Here is a 24,281-nt window from a genome sequence, read left to right as displayed (position 1 = left end):
CTGTAGCTTTAAGTAGTAAACGATAACTGAAGTCCACAATTATATGCACTGTAGCTTTAAGTAGTAAACGATAACTGAAGTCCACAATTATATGCACTGTAGCTTTAAGTAGTAAACGGTAGTAATTAGCAGATACTGAATCAGAAAGAGTCTCTTAGTAGTATTAATGAATTAGGTGATAAGAAGTTACAATAGCTGTTCCATAGGCTTTAACTGAAGCAAGACAGATGCAGCTAACTGAGATAAAGTATGAGTTGAAGTTAGCTGTAACGGGTTTGTTTTATCGAAGGACTTTGGAGACAGGAAATAACAGCTTTGAGATGCAACGCTTATCACAGAGGTTTTACTTAGCTTCCGGCACATAGAACACTGGTTCCCGAGATCTCCTCAGAGGCGGTTATCCTGGATGGAGAGAGTTCAGCTTTAGTCGTGGATGAGGAGAGGTGAAGGGAACTTGAAGTCTTCCAGTCCGGTCCGGTAACAGAGGGCTTCCAAAACGATGTTGTAGCCGGTTCGTGAGTACGGAACGTAGTTCAATAATCCAGCGTCGATCAGCTGGTGCGGTCGGATTAAATAAGGAGACCGTGTCATAAAGGGGTGTGGCTAAGCTCCGTGGAACCAGGAAGTAAGAGGATACCATAGTTAAGGCATGACAGTACCCCCTCCTTAATGAGCAACCTCTGGGTGCTATTGAGTTGGTTTAGAAGGGTAACGCTTGTCAAATTTGGAAATCAATTTGTCAGCATGAACGACAGAGGAGTTTTCCCATGTATCTTCATCAATTCCATATCCTTTCCATCTGATGAGGTATTGTAAAGAGCCACGATGGATCCTTGAATCCAGTATACTTTGAATTTCGTATTCTTCTTCACCCTGGACCAATATGGGATCAGGAGAAGTAGTGACATTTCTTTGGAAAGGGTCAGGATGATGAGGCTTCAGCAAGGACACATGAAAAACAGGATGTAGCTTCAAAGTAGGTGGAAGTTTCAATTTAACAACATTACGGTTGATAACCGATATTATTGGAAAAGGACCAAGAAAAAGGGAACTTAACTTCTTTGATGGACGGTTTGTAGAGATGTTCTTTGAGGAAAGCCAGACAAGATCACCGATTTCATAAGAAGGTGAAGGTTGTCTTTTTGTATCAAAAAACTTCTTTTGAGTGGAGGAGGCCAATTCTAGATTTTCATGCAATTTCTTGAATAAAGAGGACATATGAGAGATTTGATTCGAATCGGAGAGGTTAGATGAAGAAACTGTCTGAGCAGGAAATGAGGAGGGATGAAATCCATAATTGGATAAAAATTGAGTCATTTTGCTGCTGGTATGAAAAGAGTTATTGTATGCAAATTCTGCCATGGGTAACCATGTTATCCAATCGTCTTGCAAGTGAGAACAATAACATCGTAGATATTGCTCTAAGCATTGGTTGACTCTTTCAGTTTGTCCATCTGTTTGAGGATGATATGCAGATGATCGTTTACGTTGGATATGAAGAGTAGCACATAATGCATTCCAGAATTTGGAGGTAAATTGAGTTCCTCGGTCTGAAATGATTTCGTCTGGCAGTCCATGAAGTTTAACTATGTTGTCAAGGAATATTTTTGAAAGTTCAGAGGATGAGGGTAACTTCTTTAACCCCTTAAGGACCAAACTTCTGGAATAAAAGGGAATCATGACGTGTCACACATGTCATGTGTCCTTAAGGGGTTAAAGGAATGAAATGAGACATTTTCGTGAAGCGGTCTACTACCACTAAAATGGTGGTATGATGATGAGAAGGAGGTAGTTCCACCAAGAAGTCCATAGAAATGGATTGCCAAGGTCATTCAGGAATCGGTAAATTCAATAATTGACCGAATGGTTGATGATGGACATGTTTGGATCTTTGGCATACAGAACAAGATTTGACATAAGATTCAATAGTTTGGTCTTGACGAGGCCACCAATAGTATCTTTTAGACAATTCAAGGGTCTTTTTTATACCTGGATGACCTGCCAGAGGAGAATCATGAATAAATTCGAGTACTTTAATTCTGAAAGAGGGAGGTACGTAAATCCGGTCTTTGAAATAGTAGAGACCGTTTTTCTTGGATAATTTAATTGATTTAGGAAGTTCAAGAGCATCTTCACTGAGATCTTTAATGTCGTCAATAAGAGAAGATAAAATTCCAATGACTGTAGGTGGAGGAGGTTCAAATATAGTGTCTTTGTGGATCCTGGAAAGGGCATCTGCCTTTTTGTTTCTAGACCCAGGTCTAAAGACGATTTGGAAGTTGAACCGAGAAAAAAAGAGATTCCATCTTACTTGTCGGGCAGACAGTGTTTTATTGGAGTGAAGATATTCGAGATTTTTATGGTCAGTATATACGATTAAAGAGTTCTGAGCACCTTCAAGAAGGTGTCTCCAGGTTTCTAAAGCCACTTTGATACTTAATAATTCTTTTTCCCCTATAGGATAATTATTTTCGGCAGGAGATAATGATCGTGAGAAGAAGGCGACAGGATGAAGAGGTTCCTGAGGAGTTTTATGTTGAGAAAGGACAGCTCCAATTGCAATTTCCGAAGCATCCGTTTCAAGGACATAAAGATATGAAGGATTTGGAAGTTGAAGAACAGGAGCTGTTGTAAACTTTCTCTTTAATTCATTGAAGGCAGTTTGAGCCTTCTCGTTCCAATTGAAGGGATGTTTTTTACTGTTCAGTTGATTGAGTGGGTGAGCTATCTCAGAGTAGTTTTTAATAAATTTTCTGTAGAAGTTGGCGAACCCTAGAAATCGCTGTAATTCTTTTACTGTAGAGGGAACAGGCCAGTTGATGATACAATCGACTTTTGAATTATCCATACTTATTGAATGAGGGGAAATAACATAACCTAAAAAGGTTATTTCTTTGACGTGAAAAATACATTTTTCGGGTTTAGCAAATAGTTTGTGAGTTCTGAGTCTGGATAACACCCATCTGACATGTTTTCTATGTTCATCAGGAGTGTTGGAGTATATGAGAATATCATCTAAATAAATGATGACACAGACGTCCAATAGGTCTCTAAAGATATAATTTATGAAATGTTGAAAAGTTGCAGGGGCGTTGCAGAGGCCAAAAGGCATCACCAGATATTCGAAGAGGCCATATCTTGTTCGGAAAGCAGTTTTCCATTCATCATTAGCCTTTATCCTGATGAGATTATATGCCCCGCGAAGGTCAAGCTTAGTGTAGATGGTAGCAGTTTTCAATCGTTCAACCAGTTCATTGATGAGGGAAAGAGGATAACGATTTTTAACTGTTATTTTGTTTAGGGCTCTGTAATCAATGATAGGACGTATAGTCTGGTCTTTGTTTCTCACAAAAAACATACTTGAGGCAGCAGGTGAACTAGAGGGTCTAATGAACCCCTTCCGTAGGTTTTCATCCAGATATTCTTTGAGAATTTGCAATTCAGCCTCAGAGAGAGGGTAGATGTGCCCAAAAGGTAATGGGGCACCAGGTATGAGGTCTATAGGACAATCGTAGGAACGATGAGGTGGGAGCGTTTTAGCTTCTTTTTTACTGAATACGTCTGAAAAGTCTGAATAACAAGAAGGTATAGTTGGTTCTTTGGAGATCTGAAGAATGGGAATTTGTTGTAAACATGTTTCTTTACAATAATGTGAGTTAAAGGTGAGAGAGAAGGGAGACCAAGAAATTTGAGGGTTGTGGTTCCTTAACCAGTTGATCCCTATTATAACGGAATAGAGAGGTGATGGAATAACATCAAATACTAGAAATTCTGTATGAATATGATTGGTGGTTACCTTTAGAGGGATGGTTTCATGAAGAATCGGTCCCGAGGAGATAAGGGAGCCGTCAATCACCTTAATAGGAACAGAAATGTTTTTTCGAACACAAGGAATTTTATTCTTTGTTACAAAGGTTGAATCGATGAATACTCAATTTGCACCAGAATCGATGATAGCTTCAGTCATAATTCTCACCTTATCCCACTGTAGTATGAGAGATATAGGAGTGAACTGAGTGGTTGTTGTAGAAGGGAGTGCACTGAAGATCGCAGAGGTATAGGCTTGCCTACCGGCCTTTGTCCGTTTCAATAAAGGACAATCTGGAACCAAATGATCTTGAGAAGCACAATACATGCATAGGTTTAATTGACGTCTTCGGTTCTTCTCTTCAGGAGTGAGAGGACTTCTTATTACCCCTATTTCCATAGGTTCACTTGGTAAGGAAGTCTTTTCAGGAGCTTTTGAGGGAGTGAAAGGTTTGCGGTCTTTAGAATGTAAGAGGGCTTTTTCTGCCTTTCTTTCTCTTAATCTTCTGTCAATGCTGATTGATAAGTGAATTAGAGCGTTCAAAGTAGTAGGGAGTTCTGTTCTAGATAGTTCATCTTTTACAGCTTCAGATAAACCAATTCGAAATTGGTTGCGCAATGTGATGTCATTCCATTGCGTTTCTACTGCCCATCTTTTAAATTCAGCAATGTAATCTTCAACGGGTCTATGTCTTTGTTGTAGAGTTCTGATTGTTAAATCAGCTGTTGCTTGTTTGTTAGGATCTTCATAGAGAAGAGACATGGCTTCAAAAAATTCATCCAGTGAGTCTAAGATGGGGTCATCGTTTTCCAGAAAGGAATGGGCCCATGACATAGGTTCTTAGAAAGGAAATAACCGAACAAACCTTAGTTCTTTCTGTAGGATAAGATCTAGGTTTCAAAGCAATTAATAGTTTGCAAGAGTTGAGGAACTCCCTGTATTTAGAACGATCTCCAGAGAACTTTTCAGGGTTACATACAGCAGGATCGCTAGCCGAGTGCAGAATGGTATGAGGAGTATGAGTTTGTAAATCTCTGACATAAGTGAGAATTCTTTCGTTAGTAACTTGCAGGTCTTGCACACCTTGGGTTAGTGTATCAACTCTTTGATTCAGCGTAGTTATCGTAGAATCGAAATCTGCTGGATCCATTACAAGGGCTGGATTATTCTGTCACGTCTAAACATTTGTTATGAAGGAACACAACTGCAGATTTCTTATAGTTTGAATATTTATTATAAAAAGTAAAAGGTCCAACTTACAGGTACTGTAGCTTTAATTAGTAAACGATAACTGAAGTCCACAATTACACAATTACAGGCACTGTAGCTTTAAGTAGTAAACGATAACTGAAGTCCACAATTAGAGGCACTGTAGCTTTAAGTAATAAACGATAACTGAAGTCCACAACTACAGGCACTGTAGCTTTAAGTAGTAAACGATAACTGAAGTCCACAATTACAGGCACTGTAGCTTTAAGTAGTAAACGATAACTGAAGTAAACAATTATATGCACTGTAGCTTTAAGTAGTAAACGATAACTGAAGTCCACAATTATATGCACTGTAGCTTTAAGTAGTAAACGGTAGTAATTAGCAGACACTGAATCAGAAAGAGTCTCTTAGTAGTATTAATGAATTAGGTGATAAGAAGTTACAATAGCTGTTCCATAGGCTTTAACTGAAGCAAGACAGATGCAGCTAACTGAGATAAAGTATGAGTTGAAGTTAGCTGTAACGGGTTTGTTTTATCGAAGGACTTTGGAGACAGGAAATAACAGCTTTGAGATGCAACGCTTATCACGGAGGTTTTACTTAGCTTCCGGCACATAGAACACTGGTTCCCGAGATCTCCTCAGAGGCGGTTATCCTGGATGGAGAGAGTTCAGCTTTAGTCGTGGATGAGGAGAGGTGAAGGGAACTTGAAGTCTTCCAGTCCGGTCCGGTAACAGAGGGCTTCCACAACGATGTTGTAGCCGGTTCGTGAGTACGGAACGTAGTTCAATAATCCAGCGTCGATCAGCTGGTGCGGTCGGATTAAATAAGGAGACCGTGTCATAAAGGGGTGTGGCTAAGCTCCGTGGAACCAGGAAGTAAGAGGATACCATAGTTAAGGCATGACATTGGGTATGGTTTCAAAAAATGTGTCAGGTACCTGTTATAACTACCCAGTGCTATTCAAATAATCTTTAGACTGCTTAAACAAACACATTTTAGATCAAACTGGAATAATGAAAAATATTTATTTATGAAATTATTAATATTATTGGCATTTATATAGAGCCAACTTATTTTGCAGTGCTTTACATTATTATAAAGGAGGGAATATAAAAATAAATTAAACAATCATAATATCTTACAAGAACAATAGATTAATGAGGATCCTGCTGAACAAGCTTACCATCTATAGAATGTTTAGGAATGAGTTGTAAAAATCTTTTTGTTTTACTATTTACTCAGCTCTCAAGTGTCCTGCTAACAGTCACTACAACCAATGCACCAGTGCATGTCCTGCCACTTGTCTGAACCAGAATGCATCAAGCAATTGCACTAAACCATGCATTGAGGGCTGCCAGTGTGATAATGGCTTTGTTCTTAGTGGGAGTACCTGTGCTGAAGTCAATGATTGTGGATGTTCTTATAATGGCACATATCATCAGGTCAGTTTTGGGCACTTTATTCACTTCACCTCCCTGCTGGTAGTAAAGTGAAATGACACTGAGATTTCATGTAGTGCTGGGAGAACTTAAATATTGTCTTCAAGAAAATCTTATCCAAGATGATGATGAACCAACATATAAGCAGTAAATTATCACCGTGTGTATAGGTGGTGTGCTACACCCATCTTATTATCATTATTCCTACCAAAACAGATGTCATATATGAAGACTATTATGGAGAGTTCAATAAGTAACTACTGGCTAGTTTTATGTTTAGAGATAATACATCTGTTTGTGACTGACTGATTGAACGATTGAATTACACTGTTATAAATATGTCTCATTTTCCAGAAAGGAGACCAGTTCTGGCAAGGAGAATGTGAGGGCCAATGCACATGTATTGGAAATAACCACGTAACCTGCAATGACAAGAAATGTCAAGCAAACCAAATGTGTAAAGTCCAAATGGGTGTTCTAGGATGTCACCAGTCAGACTCCACCACTTGCCATATTTATGGTGACGCACACTATGTCACATTTGATGGCAAACTGTACCATTTCAAAGGAGCTTGTACTTATACCACTGTGGAGTCCTGTCGGTACTCCTCTGTTAATTTCTCAATCACAACGAGGAATGGGCACAGGGGAACTTTGGACTGGACAGGTTTAAATTCAGTTGTTGTTAAAATTGGGGACCTGAACATTGTACTGGGGAAGCAAAAAAATGCTTATGCGTCACACATAGAGGTAAGCAAATTTGAAATGTAATATGATCGTTTGCAGGTAAATTCATAATTATTGAGGGATTAATATATTTAATATTTATGGACATCTTAAACTGTGTTCATATGTTTATCTTTTTTTTTTTTTTTTTTTTAGGTAAATGGAAGAAAGATTACTTTTCCAGCGAATACAGGCTCTGGAATCTTAATATATAATAGTGGACCCTATGTTGTACTCCAAACTGATTTTGGCCTGGAGGTTAAATATGATGGAAAACATGAACTGTTTGTTAAAGTGCATGAAAAGTTCAGAGGTCAACTCTGTGGTCTTTGTGGAACTTATACTGGTAATATAATGGATGATTTCTTAAAGCCTGATGGTTTACTGGCACATACCTCAACTGAGTTTGGAAACAGCTGGCGAATTCCTGATGATGACTGGGAGTAAGTATGGGATAACAATACAGCCACAGCACAACACATCTAAATAGAACCACAATAATTGTAAAACGAGTACTGAAAACACAATAAATAATATATCCAGTTAAAGTAGTTTTGGTACCAGCAGAGTCCTTTTCCCATACCTAAGCTTGTTGCTGTAGCTCTCAGCCAATTCATGTTACCTAAATATGGACAAAAATAAAGGAACACACTAAGCAATATAACCACTACTGGTTATGGTGCCAGGAGTGCCTTGATGTCCTCCCAGTGAAAATATTGATATGACAGCTTACCTGAGGTCCACTGAAAGCCTTTTACTACCTCCCAAAGAGCTAGAAGCTCATCCATGGAGCTGTTCTACTCCATTAAGCTAAACCCTGCTCTGTAGTGCTGGCTTAACCCCTTAAGGACCAAATTTATGGAATAAAAGGGAATCATGACATGTCACACATGTCATGTGTCCTTAAGGGGTTAAAGGTTGAGACTGTACTTAAACAGTTTGACAATCCTGGCAATCATGACACCATAACTACCACAGCAGGTTCTAGTAGTTATTGTACATGTACTGTTTCTTTACTTACTTATTATTACTGAATTTATTTATTTACTTATGTGGAATTGTATCTTTGACAATAGCAATATGCTATTCACTATTGGCTGCATCACAGACATCTGGAGTACTCTAGCTTTGTGTCAATCTTTTTAAAAATGGTTTGACACAAAACCAGGGAACAGAGGCCATGCTGGTAGCATAACCATTATAGAGGGCTGAAGTGGTTTAAAGGTTTAGGCTGCCATTCCAACAATATTGCAAAATAAGCAAAAGCATGATGTATTGTGTGTGGATTTAGATTAAAGCAGGGGAGGTTCAAGGTGCAAAAGACTACGGGCTTTTGCCCAAGGTATATTTTTTTTTCTCATCCTGTATATATTAAAGTCCCTCCTAAAAACAGCCCTAAAAGATGTCCTAAATCCATTCCTAATCCCTGTGTTCTGACATTGTGACCCCAAGACATGTTGGATTAACTTGTCAACCCACTGCATTAAAACCCTGAACCCACATCAATATCCCCACATTGTGCTTTATAATAAAATCTCTTGCCCTAAATCTTACACAGGACATAAAATGGTGCTAGAATTAGAGTGATGGCTTTTTAGGACCCCACTGAGGGCTCCAGACCTTGACAGTCCTTCCCTAACTACACCTCTGCATCAAAGGGAACCTTTCATGACATACCTTTACCTCCGCGCCCACACCACATTGTTCTTATAGAGGTGCTTGGTATACTTCTGTTACATATTTTTGCATTGTTAAGTTTTTAAAAATGCAAATGTATAAAAATAAATAATATAGTAAAACTACATTTTCCTGTAGGTGTGAAGATGATGTTATAATTCCTCATCCTTGTAACCCTACTGATGAGAAACTCTATGAAGAACAATGTAAAATTATTCTCTCAATCAATGGTCCTTTTGAAGAATGTCACTTTTATATCCTCCCTCGGATGTACTTTGAGAGCTGTGTGTATGATCAGTGTGCCACAGGAGGAGACCTAGAACAGTTTTGCAATGCCTTAGAGTCTTATGCTGCCGCCTGTGAGAATGTTGGTCTCAATATTGAAAACTGGAAAGATGACACTATCTGTATGGAGGGAAAAAAATACCCTGATATTTGAGATCCTATAAATGTTCAGCAGTCTCTTCCTAATACATGCAATTATATATGTTATATATCGTTTAAAAATGTTTTTCATATTGTAAATTTCAAATTCTATTGTGATTTAAATAATATTTAATTATATTTTTACAACATTTATCTTATCACCTGAATCTCTTATATCTCTGGAGACACACTAACCTCTCAATAAAAAATAAATGATAAATAATTTTCATCACTTTCTGTAGCAGTCCTAGATAACCTGTAAGAGTTTTTAAACATCATATTAATTACGATTTACAAATTTCTTAATAATTCTCTCGAAAAGTCTTATTGCAGTCCATGAAGTTCTGCAATTTGATGTACCACTACCACAATATTCCGGCAAAATGTAGTGAACTAGACTAAAGACACACTCAAGATAATACAGGTGTCTATTAAAAGCATACATTTATAACTTTATAATTATTTTTAGTGTTCCATCTTTTTTAACTTCTTCCGAATCTGGTTGTATGCCTCTCTGGCATCACCGCATAGTATTCTAATAGAACTGTAGCTAGAAATCTATCATTGTCAATATAAACCTACTACATCCTAACCATATTTTATTTTGATGTAAGGTACATCTTGATTAAAGCCATTTTCTCAAGCTCTATGATAAATACTATTATTCCCCTTGAGTAATTCCTAAGAAAGCCAAATTAGTATATCATGGTTTTGTTGTTTTTCTATACTTGTAGAATACATTTTCCAGGCAATCATAATTGTCTATTTTTAAAACACTGAAACCCTGTGGCTTTAAAATGCTAAGGGAAAAGATGATACCCATTCCTTGCTTAAAGGGACATGCATCACTTGGCATTTTTTTTTTTTAAACCAGCAAGCAAATACACTTACATAAATATACAAACTAAAAAAAGTTTGAAAGTGTGTGATAAACATTTATAAACTTACTATAAACATTTTCATATTGATTTTTTCTGGTGCAGCTTACAGCAAAAGTATTTTTTTCAGCCTCTTTCCCTCCTCTCACCCACTAGTCACCCATCTTAGTTTTACATGAACTAGCACTAGCCATGGATGAGAAACTATGTGCGTGCTCATGACTTTTATAAACAAAAGTGCAAAGTATGCTGGGAGTTAAGGAAACAGGAAAGGAAAATGTATTCTCCGCATACAGAAAAAAAAAAGCAACTGTAACAATTGATTATGTGTATATATATATATATATATATATATATATATATATATATATATATATATATATATATATATATTTATGGTTGGGGACAAAACCTGCAATAATGCAAAGTTGGTTGTGGAGCAAAGTCAGTTGTGGTGAGCCAAAACCGACATCCATGTAGGCCTGTAAACAAAAAGAGCCCACCAGGTTAATAATGTAATAACGAGGGGAGCGGTGGGTAGGTCAAACAATTGGCAGCAGCCCAGGTAAGAGAGTTAAAAATAGATAGATTAGGCGCTCACTATATATTTAGTAGTAGTTAGGCAGCAGTAACCAATACAAGGAACCCCAACCTTGTAATAAAATAGTGTGAACAAAAAAAGGAAGGAAACCGCACCCTAGATTTGAGAAAATATATAAATGATATACGTACACAATGGTAGTGGTAGTGGTCTCTACACAATTGACCTCAAAAGATAAAACATAAAGAGATAATAGTGCAGTAAATCAAATACAGTGGGTACGTGAATGGACACTTAAAATAATCCGCACTCACATTTCCCAGAGCTAGCTTAGAGCTCAGCTGTTAGTACGCGTGGACGGAACAATCCCCGTCTAAGGATATGTATGAAACAGTAGATATCTTGGCAGCCTCAGGTAGATAATATGTGAAGAGACAAAGAAATCCAAATAGTGCAGTATATACTGGTAAAATGAATAAATTAAATAGTAACATTCCGTGCTCACATTTGCTAGAGCAGAGCGTGCTCTAGTTTGTATAGCATAGTTGGTATAGTCCCCACCAAGGAGCAAGATGGTAACCAGGAAATAGAAAACAAAATCCAAATATTATATATGGATAAGGATAATTTATTTAACAAAAATAAATAAAAAAAGATAAAAGTACTATGTATAAAGTCTTATAAAATCCACTTGTCGCGTTTCACCTGTAAAAAGGCTTCTTCAGAAGTGTGGATAATGTCCTGGTACCATTCGTTTATATATGAAGTTCATTAATGATGATTTTTTCCTGGTTTGTGTAAAAGGGACTTCCTGTTTCCTGTAACCAACGGTGAACCGCACGCCTCACACCGGAAGTGACGCAGCGTTATGGAGCCGTGGTTATATATGCGTTCCACGCATGGAACGCAGACGAAACCAAAAAGGTAGCTCTGCGTTCCAGCGCTATAATTGAAGAAGTTCATTATAATAAATGTGCAATAGTCTGAGGTGCGCATATTGTAGACTCCTGAGAACTCATATTTAAAAATTGCACGTGTTGCACCGGAAGTGATGCGGCATAGTGGGACCGTGAATGTCTGTGTGTTCCACACATGGAACGCAAATAATGCCGAAGTGGTTGTTCCAACGGAATATTTGAAAAAGTCAATTATGAATAATGAAGAAAAGTACAAGATATCCATAATATAGGTTTCTAAGAGTTCATATTGAAAGAGACAATCTTCAGAGTTTGCTCTCAAAAAGAATAAATACAATTTATTAAAACATACAGTATAAACAAATAAGGTTATACATAATAGTAAACACGAATCTATATTAAATTTAAATCAGATAAAAATGAAATGGATAAATATATCACAAGTATATATATAGAATAAATGGAATTTAATATAAAATCACAATAGCAAAAATAAGATTAGGATTAAAAAATATATAAAATAACAACAGGTGTATATTGAGAGAGAGTGCAATAACATGCAATTGCAGAGAAACAACGATCATCTGAGTAAATAAATATAAATGTTGACATATAAAATATGAAAAATACAAAATAAGAAATGTGACGTAGACATACAGCACCCAATACATATGTAGGAGTAGGGATTTGATCAAATATAGGACTAATAATTAGCAAAAAGATATATATGCCATGTAGTAGATGGAGAATGGGTGGATAAAATCTTCTATGTATACATATATATGGGTATACAAATATACAAAATTATGATTGAAAAATGTATTTTAAAAAATTTGTAAATAAAAAATATATATAGTATTTTATAAAAAGTTAAAAAGGTCAAATTCAATATTTAACCCATTAGGGTGTAGGGTATCCATGTTAAAAACCCATTCCATCTCTTTTTGTCCTATTTTTTTTTATCAGATCTCCACCTCTCCAATGATTTTTTACTGTGGCTATGCTATTGATTTCTATTCTATTGATTTCCCATTATATCCTTTATTAATTAAACTATTTTTTATTTTATTTGCTTGTTCAATAAAAATAGTATTATCTGAGCAGTTTCTTCTTAATCTGTTAATCTGGCTCTTTGGAATACTATCCAGCCAGATTTTATTGTGACAACTTTTTGTGTCTATATAGTTGTTAACATGTACATTTTTAAAATGAGTTTTAGTATTGATAGTATTATCCTTAATATAAATGTCCAAATCTAAGTACGTAATTTCACTATACCTGATCTCTGAAGTTAAAACGATGCCTTCTTGATTAGAATTTAAAAACTTAATCAAATACAAGATCCAAAGCCTCTCCCAAAATAAGACCGGGAAAAGAAGGAAAAACAAGAAAAGAGACTCTCAAAGTTTTTTAACGCCCCAGGAGACAAAAGCAGCTTGGAAATTTCTTCGTTATCAACGCCAAACAAAATGGCTTTAACCCCTTCAGGACGGAGTCAATAGTACACGTTCTGATCAAAACAAAACGTAAACAAAAACTGGAATTTGCGCTATATGTCTGTTCACCCGTAGTTCCCCTCTTTCATATTAAACGCACCCACACTTATTATATATCATTTTGTTCAGGAGAAACAGGGCTTTCATTTCATATAAAATATTTGTATTTGAAACAATTTATTATGAATAAAATTAAAAAAAACTGTGAGAAATTTGATTTTTTTTTTTACATTTGTAGTTCCGCCTCACATTTTAGCTGTAAATGTCATAATACTGTTAGGTTTTACGGCAACAAAATGCACATATTTGTAATCAGCGATGTCTCACGAGTACAACAGTACCCCCCATTAACAGGTTTTATGGTGTTTTGGAAAGTTACAGGGTCAAATATAGAACGTTCCATTTTCAAATTGAAATTTGCCAGATTAGTAATGTTACCTTTGAGACGGTGTGGTAGCCCAGGAATGAGAATTACCCCCATAATGGCATACCATTTGAAAAAGTAGACAACCCAAGGTATTGAACGTGGGGTATGTTTAGTTTTTTTTAGTAGCCACTTAGTCACAAACACTGGCCAAAGTTAGCGTTCATATTTGTTTTTGTGTGAAAAAAGCAAAAAACTAATATTTGGCCAGTGTTTGTGACTAAGTGGCTACTAAAAATGACTGGACATACCCCATTTGCAATACCTTGGGTTGTCTACTTTTGCAAATGGTATGCCATCATGGGGGTAATTCTTATTCCTGGGCTACCATACGGTCTCAAAGGCAACATAACTAATCTGGCAAATTTCAATGTCAAAAAAATGAAATGCAAGCCTTATATGTGACTCTCTAACTTTCCAAAACACCATAAAACCTGTACATGGGGGGTACTGTTATTCTCGGGAGATTTCACTAAACACAAATATTAGTGTTTTAAAACAGTAAAACATATTACAACAATAATATAGTCCATAAAAGTGCCGTTTGTTTGTAAAAAATGCAAAAAACGTCACTTTTACTTAAAATATCATCGTTGTAATACAATTTACCAGTTTTAAACACTAATATTTGAGTTCAGCGAAGTCTCCCGAGTAAAACAGTACCCCCTATGTACAGGTTTTATGGTGTCTTGGAGAGTTACAGGGTCTAATATAGTGCATGCGAATTAAATTCTCTGCACTTTCTCCCTGTGTTGTCAGGCATGTCAATCAAATTTTAATTAATCAAATGACATAATTATGTTAAAAAATTACTTAAATATACACGTAGAATTTTAATATATATGCATTTATAGGTATATAAATTCTACGTGTATACTAATGTAATCTTTTATGTAATTATATGTATTTATCTCTCTATATATATTTGCGGTTATTTGTATTTTATATATAGATAGATATATATAGAATGTCATTCTAAGTGTATTCTGTTTCCAATATATATATATTAATAACAAAATACAGTTAGAATGAAATTACATATGAATATATAATTTATTTTATATTTTGTTTCAATATTTTATTTATTTATTTAATTATTTTATTTATTTATTATTGTAATTATGCGTATATATATATAATATATATATGTAGATCTATTATATATATAATATATATACATATTATATATATGTAACGTCATTCTAAGTGTATTTTAATATTAATATATATACTAATATGAATATTAAAATACATTACGTATGACGTTACATATATATAATATGTATATATATTATATATATAATATATATACATATTATATATATATAAAAAGGCATTTAATTTATTTTATAACATTTTAATATTTATTTTTTTACACTACCTACCAGCAGGGGGACTGTCTAATATTTTAAACAGTCCCCCTGCTGGCAGATCCATAGCCAGCTATAGGGGGCCATGTGATCGCTCTTTGAGAGCGATCACATGGCCCCCGGGGGCCTCATTTGCCGGAGGGGGGCTGCCTGGGCTCTCAGACAGCCCCCCAGAAGAGGATCGCGGCGGAGGTGAGTACACCTCTGCTCCTGGGGCTGCAAGCCGTTACGGCGTTCTATGCCGCCGCAACGGCTTTAAAGCCCTTTAAAGCCGCGACGGCATAGAACGCCGTAACGGCGTTAAGGGGTTAAGTAAGTTCACTGGAGATCTTAATGAGACAGACTTACAGGAACGCTCAGAAGAACAAATGATCACCCCAGCGTACTTAAAAGAATGTTTAGATCTACAGCTGGAACAAATAAAAATAGAAATGCAGGGGAGCTTTGCCAATTTAAAGCAAGATATAGTATCGATCGGACAAAAAGTTAAAGTCAATGAACAAAAATAGAAAATTTGGAATTTCTCCTACAGAAGCAAAAAGAGATTATTGAGAAACAACAAACGATGATAAATGAATTGCAGGAGAGATCTACAAATATGGAGGATAGAGGAAGAAGAAATAATCTAAGAATAAGAAATATTCCGGAATCTATCTCACAAGAAAATCTGGCAAATTTTCTCACTGAGTTTTTTAACCCCTTAAGACCGGAGGGCGTACTATTACGTCCTTTTTAAAGCGTCTCTAAACGCCGCAGGACGTAATAGTACGCCCTCTGGTTTTTTGTTACTTACCCGGTCGCCGGCGATCCCACGACTTATCGAGGGCTGCACCGCTCCTGTGGAACTCACTTCCCTCTTCCGCTACATGCTCACCCAGTCTCCACTCCTTCAAAAAATCATTAAAAACCCACTTCTTCATAAAAGCGTATCAATTAAACTGTTAATAGCTCCCGACTGATTCCTCTCTTGCAACTGTCATTAGTCTAATATTATCCTTACCTTTTATGTCCCTTTACCCCACTCCATCTAGCATGTAAGCTCATGGACCAGGGCCCTTGCCAGAAGCTTAAGGAAGCAAGGTGAAAGGTTAGCATAGGACCCACTTGGCCTTGACGTGGCAGGTGGGCTAAAGTCTCTCATGGCCATTGGAGAAACTAAATAACCTCCATTTGTTTAAATATGCATAGGGATTTGTGAAGAGCTCAGTTTTTACTGTATGTATTGGGGCTGATATGTACTATGGTCGTTGCTGCCGCCCAGGAGTGATGGGAGTTTGAGCACATGACTTGTTTTCTTGTATTTGTATTCACATAACTAAATGGCACTAAGGCCTAAAAGCAAGCCTAGGAGCATATACGTGTACAAATTATTATAATTATTATTATAATTATTATATATCCGTGGGCCGAACATAGGTCGAGTTAATTGAGACAAGAAACTTTGAACCAAGGACACTGGGTGGACCTAACTTATGCTAAGCGGCAAAATACTAACTATCTGGGGGGAAGGTGAGGCCCTGCAATGTGCCAAGCAGCTGTGAGAGGCTCTATCTATGATTTGGGATGTGGGGCTGATGCCACCGAGTGTTGTGCAATTGTGCAAAATGTGCATTTTTAAATAATTTAAGTGCATTTTTTTTTCATAATTAAGGTCACATTTTTTATAAATTGTAAATACATAATGGAATTGCTGCTTAATATTGGTTGGTTATAAAAACTTGCACTTTAATAATAAAAAAAATAATTGCACTTTAATGATAAATAGGTATAAAATTGCAATTTAATAAGAGTTACACGTTCCTCCTCGTTAAAGTTTGATATAGACCCCCAAGACCATCAGGGAGGCAATACTAATTCCATCACATTGTAAGTTTTACCAGTAAAAGTGTAATTTAATATTATTTTGGACATATTAAACTATGTATTATTCCAGGTATATCTCACCAACAAAGAGGCAATTGGCCAAGGCAATGGAGAGGCTGTTTGAGGTCGGATGATTGATAGCATTATTTGTATATTCGACCAATGCAACAGAGGATGTATGAGGATGGATGAATTGGTAGCGGTCGTTAAAGTCTGATATTTGACCAAATAGGAATAATATATATACATAATTATTGCTGATGATAGTGAAAAGGCTGACTTAAGCATGCTAGTTATGCAGTGAGAGAGCCGAATAGCTCCAATTGTGATGGATGTAAATTGTGAACAGTACATATAGAGGCTGAATGGCCGTGAATGTTAGAGGGGCCGAACATGGCCAACCTATGCCTATGTGGAGACACAGTAATTCATAAAAAAAGGCAGAACGAGAGCCAACTACTAAAATCATGCAATACTTACAGTTTGATGAGGGGGCTTCTGAGATGTTACATAGACCAATGGAGAGGTGGTGTAGTTTGTTCAGTAAATTACCACCAGGCCACTGGTAGCGTTTGTGGCCAATGAGGCCTGAGAAAGGGTGTCTGAAGGCTGAATTACACCTTACTGAAACCTGGATGTCGGACAGGAACTAAGGCTTACATAGTATTTTGAATTTGGGGCTCTCCAGGAACATATTATTAATACCTGGTGATGGTCAACGAAAAAAGATACACAAAGCATAAGGACTCTTAGGACTTGCAAAAAATCTTATATAAGATCTATAAAACTTTACTTTTATTCCAGATTTGTAAAAAAAAATACAAAGTTTCAGTTTTGCTCAGAAGTCTTTCATGGGGGAGGGGGGGGGAGAGTAAGGGGGGCAGGGCCTGACAGCCAATACAACCGAATGTGTCTTTTGTTAACTTCCAAGAGACTCAGACTAAGTAAAGCTTTTAAGGCTGAAAATCCTGTATCAAGCAGAATGAAGATACTCACTGCCAATCCTGCGGTCCAGCGCTGTCATGATTACTGTTATAGATACACTGTGCAGCACTTCCTGGTTCACTGATCAGGCCCTGCCTATGCTTCTGATGTCATCCCCATCCAGTGGCGTACACATGACCCATGGGGCCCGTACTCTGCGCGGGCTGGGACCGCAACACATGGCGGCCGGCACCTGATCGCAGGGGTTGCAGGTAAGTGCTGAAGACACACACACGCTCTCACGAACAGATGCATACACATTAGCTAATAGACACACACATTTACTGACAGAGACACACTCAGCGACAGACATACATACACACTCACTAACAAAACATACACTCTCACTGACAAACACACACTCACTAACAGACATCAAACAGACTCACTAAGAGACACACACAAACACACACAGTAACACACTCACTGACACTCACTAGCAGACACACTCAATAACAGACACAATCGCTGACACTCACTAGCAGACACACACACTAACACACACACACTAACACACACACTAACACACACACTAACACTAACACACACAAACACACACTAACATTAACATACACACTAACACTCACACACACACTCAAACACACACACACTAACACACACTATCACACACACACACTCTAACACACACACTCTAACACACACAAACACTAACACACGCACTAAGACTCACACACACACTAACACTCACACACACACTAACACACTAACACACTAACACTAACACACACACAAACACACACACAAACACACACACTAACAATAACACACACACACTAACACTAACACACGCACACTAACACTAACACACACACACTAACACTAACACACACACAAACACTAACACACACACTAACATTCACACACACACTAACACTCACACACACACACACACACACTAACAGATACACTAACACTAACACACACGCTAACACTAACACACAAACTAACACTAAAACACACACAAACACACACTAACACTAACACACACTAACACTCACACACACACTAATACTCACACACACACACACACTCTAACACACACACTAACACACACTAACACTCAGACACACACACACTAACACACACTAACACACACACTATAACACACACAAACACACACACTAAGACACACACAAACACACACACTAACACTAACATACACTAACACGAACACACACACTAAACACACACACACACACTAACACACGCACTAACACTAACACACACTAACACTCACACACACTAACACACACTAACACACACAAACACAAACACACACACACACACTAACACTAACACACTCTAACACTAGCACACACAAACACTAACACACACACTAACACTAACACACACACTCTAACACACACACATACACACACACTAACACTAACACATACTAACACACACACATGCTTTTAAAATTTTTTTAATCCCCCAGCCTCCTTACCTTTTGGAGTGCTGAGGGGATTCCCTTGGGTTCAGTGGTGCTGCTGGGTCCTGGGCGGCCGGTCACCGGGCGGGCAGGCTGGCGGGCGCGTGAGGGAGCACTCTCCCCTGAGTGCTTCCTCTTCAGCTTCCTTAAGCGCCGTGTATTGATGCTGGAGCCGGAAGATGACGTCATATTCCGGCTCTTGTATCAGTGCGGTGCGCGAGGGAGCTGAAGAGGAAGCACTCACGGGAGAGTGCTCCCACGAGTGCCCACCAGCCTGCCCGACCACCGGGTGACAGGAGGGCCAACCTTGGGGGGCCCTGAGCTGGTCAACTCCTGGGCCCCCCAGGAGAAGAGGCTGGCCACAGTGGGTACATACCGGGTTGCAGGACCCGGTATGTACGCCACTGTCCCCATCTGTGTTAAAATAAAGCTGCAGGTAATCTGAAGTGTTCAGTCAATTTGTTTCATCATGTTACCAAGTGCCGTCTGAGCTCCCGGTCTTACCAAACTGTGTACCGAACCTCTGAATCTCCAAACCAACCTTGCTGAATTATATACTCCCCAGACTCGGAACAGACTTTGACTACTCATCTCTTTACTCCAAACTGACATTGCTGAACTACTTCTAAGTTATGCTGTTATACTGAGAATTGCTGTATTGTTCAAGTCATTCTCTTTCACCCTCTCAAAGGGTGAATCCAGTCAATACAAAAGTCAGTTCACTGTGCTTTAATATATTCCTGTATTTAAATTGCAACCTGAATATATCCTCCTGCATATATACGTCTTGTTTATACTCTGCATATAATTCTATAGGACATTGTTGAAGTATTCAAATAAGGATCTGCACAAGACCGGACTGGGAAAAAAATTAGGCCCGGGCGTTTTTCAATTAGAGCGGCCCCCTAAGAAGGGGGCGGGGCCAGAGAGGGTGTGTTTTGTCCTCACTAATGACAAGCACGCCCCCTCTCAAAGTGAGCATGTTGGTTCAATGCGCAGAGCCCCGGCGAAGAGCTCTAGCATTAGAAAAAGGCCCTGTATTTGTTCTGCACAGCGCAAGCAAATGTAATAACATGCTTGCGCTGTGTTTGCTTTTAAATTGTCTCTGGTGTCTCCACAAGTGGAATACCAGAGGACAAAAGGGCCAGGAAAGTGTATGGAGCTCTTCAGCGGGGCTCTGCACATTGAAACAACATGCTCACTTTGAGAGGTGGCGTGCTTGTTATTAGTAATGAGGGGGCCTAGGGGGCCACGCTAATTAAAAAATGCCCGGGCCTAATTTTTTTCCCAGTGCGGCCCTGGCCAGGAAAGTGTATGGTGCATGTGTTTGGAGCCTGCTTGTGGGATTGCGTGTGTGTAGAGTGTGGCGTGGGTCAATTTAATTTGTTCTTTTGGTGTAATATGTGTGGCTAGGGGCTGTTGAGAGTGTGTGTATAGGGGCATAGTGTTATAGGGGATGTAGCGAGTGTGTGCAGTAGTGTGTGTGTGTATAGGTGACGTAGTTTGTGTAGGGGTTGTAGAGAGGCTGTGTTTAGAGAATGTTGTATGTGTTTGCTTACAAGGAATGTAGTGTGTGTGTAGGTGGTGCAGTGTGTGTGTAGGATATCTAGTGTGTAAAGGACCCAGAGTGTGTAGAGAAGATTGTGTGTGTGTGTGTGTAGAGGATTAAGAGTGCATATAGGGTAAGGGATCTAGCGTGTATCTGGAGCGTAATTGTGTAGTGGTGCAGTGTGAGGGGTGCTGTAGTGTGTGTATATATTGTTATAAGGTGAATGGGGTGGTCTGTGAGGGGGTTTATATTTCAAATGCATTGTTCAGAGAGGCATATGATCTTTAACCCCAGGGGGAGTGTGTGTTTGTGTATATATATCACTTAAATTAATATTTAGTTATGGTCCCCTGGGGTGGAGCATTTGGAGAGCAGGGTGGGTCAGTGCTCCACTCCGCAGTTTAGCGGTTTTCTTGGGAGACATAGATCCAGACCAGGGTTTGGACTGTCTCCAACCCACTGCTTAGCTGCAGGTAATCAGCTGCAGCAGTGGGAATAAACCCCTCCCTGCTAGGCAGGTAGGGTAGAAAGTTTGTTTCTCTCTTGAAGGGCTGGAAGCCGCAGGCTGGCTAAACACTGGAGTGCAGAGAGCTGACAGAGACACTAGGTTGGTGAAACCAATATTGTTTTGTTATAGTTTAACCCCTGAGAGATAGGGAATCTTATGTTATTTAGTGCTCAGACGAGCTAGGTTTTTGTTTATAGGGACTTGTGTTACATTATTGTTTTTTTCATTTGCTGCTGTCTCTGTAGTGAAGCTCAACAATAAAGTGCTTGGAATTAAGTTACTTTTAAAGACTGGGCATGTTTGTACCCAAAAGGACCGTGCTAACTGCGGACAAGGATCACAATATGGTGGAGAAAGCGGGCATGTTAGCACATAGAGGGTCTGTGGGTGTGCCAGTCATCTGTTAACCTGCTTATTGAGGATTTTTGTTTGGCAGACCTGTTAAAGGCACAGCGCTACTTATATGTTTTAAGACTGTTACATGCTTGGTGCTATAATGGAGGACCTACAGAAGGCTCTGGTACAGGCAACCGCCGTACAACAAGAGGCAACTGCTGTACAGCAAGACACAAACTGTTTATTGGCTGCACAGGTTGAGAAGCTAAGGGACGCTCAGCAGGAAGATAAAACTGTCCTTACTGAGGTTTTGCAGAGAGTGTTATTGCCATGCGCAGGGGGCCCCCTTGGGGACAGGGGATCCCAGATCCGAGCAACCCTGCGCAACCCTGCTACCAAGATAGTGGAGATGGTTGTTATGGACCATTTTCTCAGACACCTGCCAACAGGACTGCGACAATGGGCCAGCCAAGGGGACCCTCAGGATCCAGAAGCAATGATGTGCCTGAGTGAGAGGTATTTGGTCGCCAAGGAGCCCCACAGTATTGTCCCCCAGCATAAGTCCAGATCGGCTTTTAGTGGGAAAGTGGGAAACAAAGGACATGTCATGCCCCAGCTACCGGTAATTCCTTGTCTATTCCGGGTTGACGGAGTTTAGCCACACCCCCTCTCTGACGCGGTCTCGCCACGCTACATAATGCGACCGCGCCAGATACAAGACGCTGGATTAATGAACAGCGTTACCGCGATATCAAACCGGCTGAAAGTTTCTCTGCAACCTACCTGTGTACCGAACCGGACTGGAACTCGAACTAACCTCCTTCTCCTCTCCTCGACCACGGCTAGTATCTGGACTTCTCTCATCCTGTCTCAGGAAGAACCTCCCCGGAGGAGAACTCCGGAACCTGAATTTCACCCTCTGGAAGCTAAGTAATTTGTTTCATCTGTGATAAGAACTTCCTTCTCTCAAGCCTGCTGAGCATTCCTTCCATAGTCTGCTTTCAAGTTTCTCCAAGCATGTATGCTACAGCCTGCTCTCAAGCCCGTTAAGCATTCAGGCACCAGCTGCTCCCTGACCTGCTATCTCTAAAACCAAAACAAATCTCTGCTGTTACAACTTCAGTTATAGCTTTCTTCATTAACCTAAAAATTGCAAACACCAAATGTGCTAGATTGCATGTATATAGGAAGATGCCTACTCCAATTAAACCAACAGTGAAGTATTTAAAGATACAGTACCTGCATTTTCCTATATTGAATAGACATTTCCTAATTTGTTCTCTAATTTTCTAATCATCAAATTAAATCCTAAGAAATCTGCAGTTGCGCTCCATATCAATCTATGTAAACGTGACAGATTAATCCAGCCTCTGTAATAGATCCAGCAGATTTCGATTCAAAATTTACTATGCTGAATCAAAGAGTCGATACACTTGCCCAAGGCATGCAAGACCTCCAGGTTACAAATGAACGGATTCTTACTTATGTCAGAGGCTTACAAACCCATACTCCTCATACTGTTATGCACTCAGCTAGCGACCCTGCTGTCTGTAATCCCGAAAAGTTTTCTGGAGATAGATCCAAATACAGGGAGTTTCTTAATTCCTGCAAGTTATTAATTGCTTTAAAGCCTAGATCTTATCCCACTGAAAGATCTAAGGTTTGTTCAGTTATCTCCTTCCTAAGAGGTGAACCTATGGCCTGGGCCCACTCCTTCTTGGAAAATGACAATCCCATCTTAGACTCATTGGATGAATTTTTTGAAGCTATGTCTCTTCTTTATGAAGATCCTAACAAACAGTCTACAGCTGATTTAACCATCAGAACCCTACAGCAAAAACATAGACCTGTCGAAGATTACATTGCTGAGTTTAAAAGATGGGCAATAGAAACTCAATGGAATGACATAACCCTGCGCAACCAGTTTCGAATTGGGTTATCCGAAGCAGTAAAGGATGAACTTTCTAGAACTGAACTTCCTACTACATTAAACGCTCTGATTCAATTATCAATCAGTATTGACAGAAGACTTAGAGAAAGAAAGTCCGAAAAAGCTCTCTCGGGTTCGTCATGGAAAAAACCATTTGGTCCTTCAAAAACAACTGAAAAACCATCATTACCAAATGAACTTATGGAAATAGGCACTATAAGAAGTCCTCTCACACTAGAAGAAAAAACTAGAAGACGTCTACTAAACCTCTGCATGTATTGTGCCTCGCAAGATCACTTGATTCCAGATTGCCCCTTATTGAAACGGCCAAAGGGCGGTAAGCATGCTCATACCACTTACTTGGTCTCCCTTCTCTCTCACCTTTAACTCTGCGTATTGTAAGGAGACATGCTTACAACATATTCAAATTTTTCAGACTATTGAAGAACCAACTATACCTTCCTGTTATTCTGAGTTCTCAGACATATTCAGTAAAAAGGAAGCTGAAACACTCCCACCTCATCGTCCCTACGACTGTCCCATAGACCTCATACCTGGTTCCCCCATACCTTTTGGGCACATCTATCCTCTCTCTGAATCTGAATTAAAAATCCTCAAGGAATACTTGGATGAAAACCTCTGTAAGGGGTTCATTAGACCTTCCAGCTCACCTGCTGCCTCCCGTATGTTTTTTGTGAGAAATAAAGACCAGACTATACGTCCCATCATAGATTACAGAGC

The 24,281-nt window shown here is 38.8% G+C and overlaps 1 protein-coding gene across 2 annotated transcripts in view; it reads left to right on the top strand.

Moving 5' to 3' along the window:
* The window catches only part of LOC134586878 (zonadhesin-like), a 51,040-nt gene extending 41,522 nt beyond the window's left edge, over positions 1–9,518 (top strand). For both annotated transcript variants that reach the window (XM_063442781.1, XM_063442782.1), the window contains 4 exons: positions 6,266–6,465; positions 6,817–7,212; positions 7,345–7,631; positions 9,004–9,518. In XM_063442781.1, coding sequence (XP_063298851.1) covers positions 6,266–6,465; positions 6,817–7,212; positions 7,345–7,631; positions 9,004–9,304 — 1,184 coding nt within the window. In that variant the 3' untranslated portion in view covers positions 9,305–9,518. The remainder of the gene's footprint in view (positions 1–6,265; positions 6,466–6,816; positions 7,213–7,344; positions 7,632–9,003) is intronic.
* Positions 9,519–24,281: the final 14,763 nt, after the last annotated feature.

Source organism: Pelobates fuscus, chromosome 2 (assembly GCF_036172605.1).
Source record: "Pelobates fuscus isolate aPelFus1 chromosome 2, aPelFus1.pri, whole genome shotgun sequence".
NCBI classification, from domain to species: Eukaryota; Metazoa; Chordata; class Amphibia; order Anura; family Pelobatidae; genus Pelobates; species Pelobates fuscus.
This window is presented reverse-complemented; position numbering and strand designations above follow the sequence as displayed.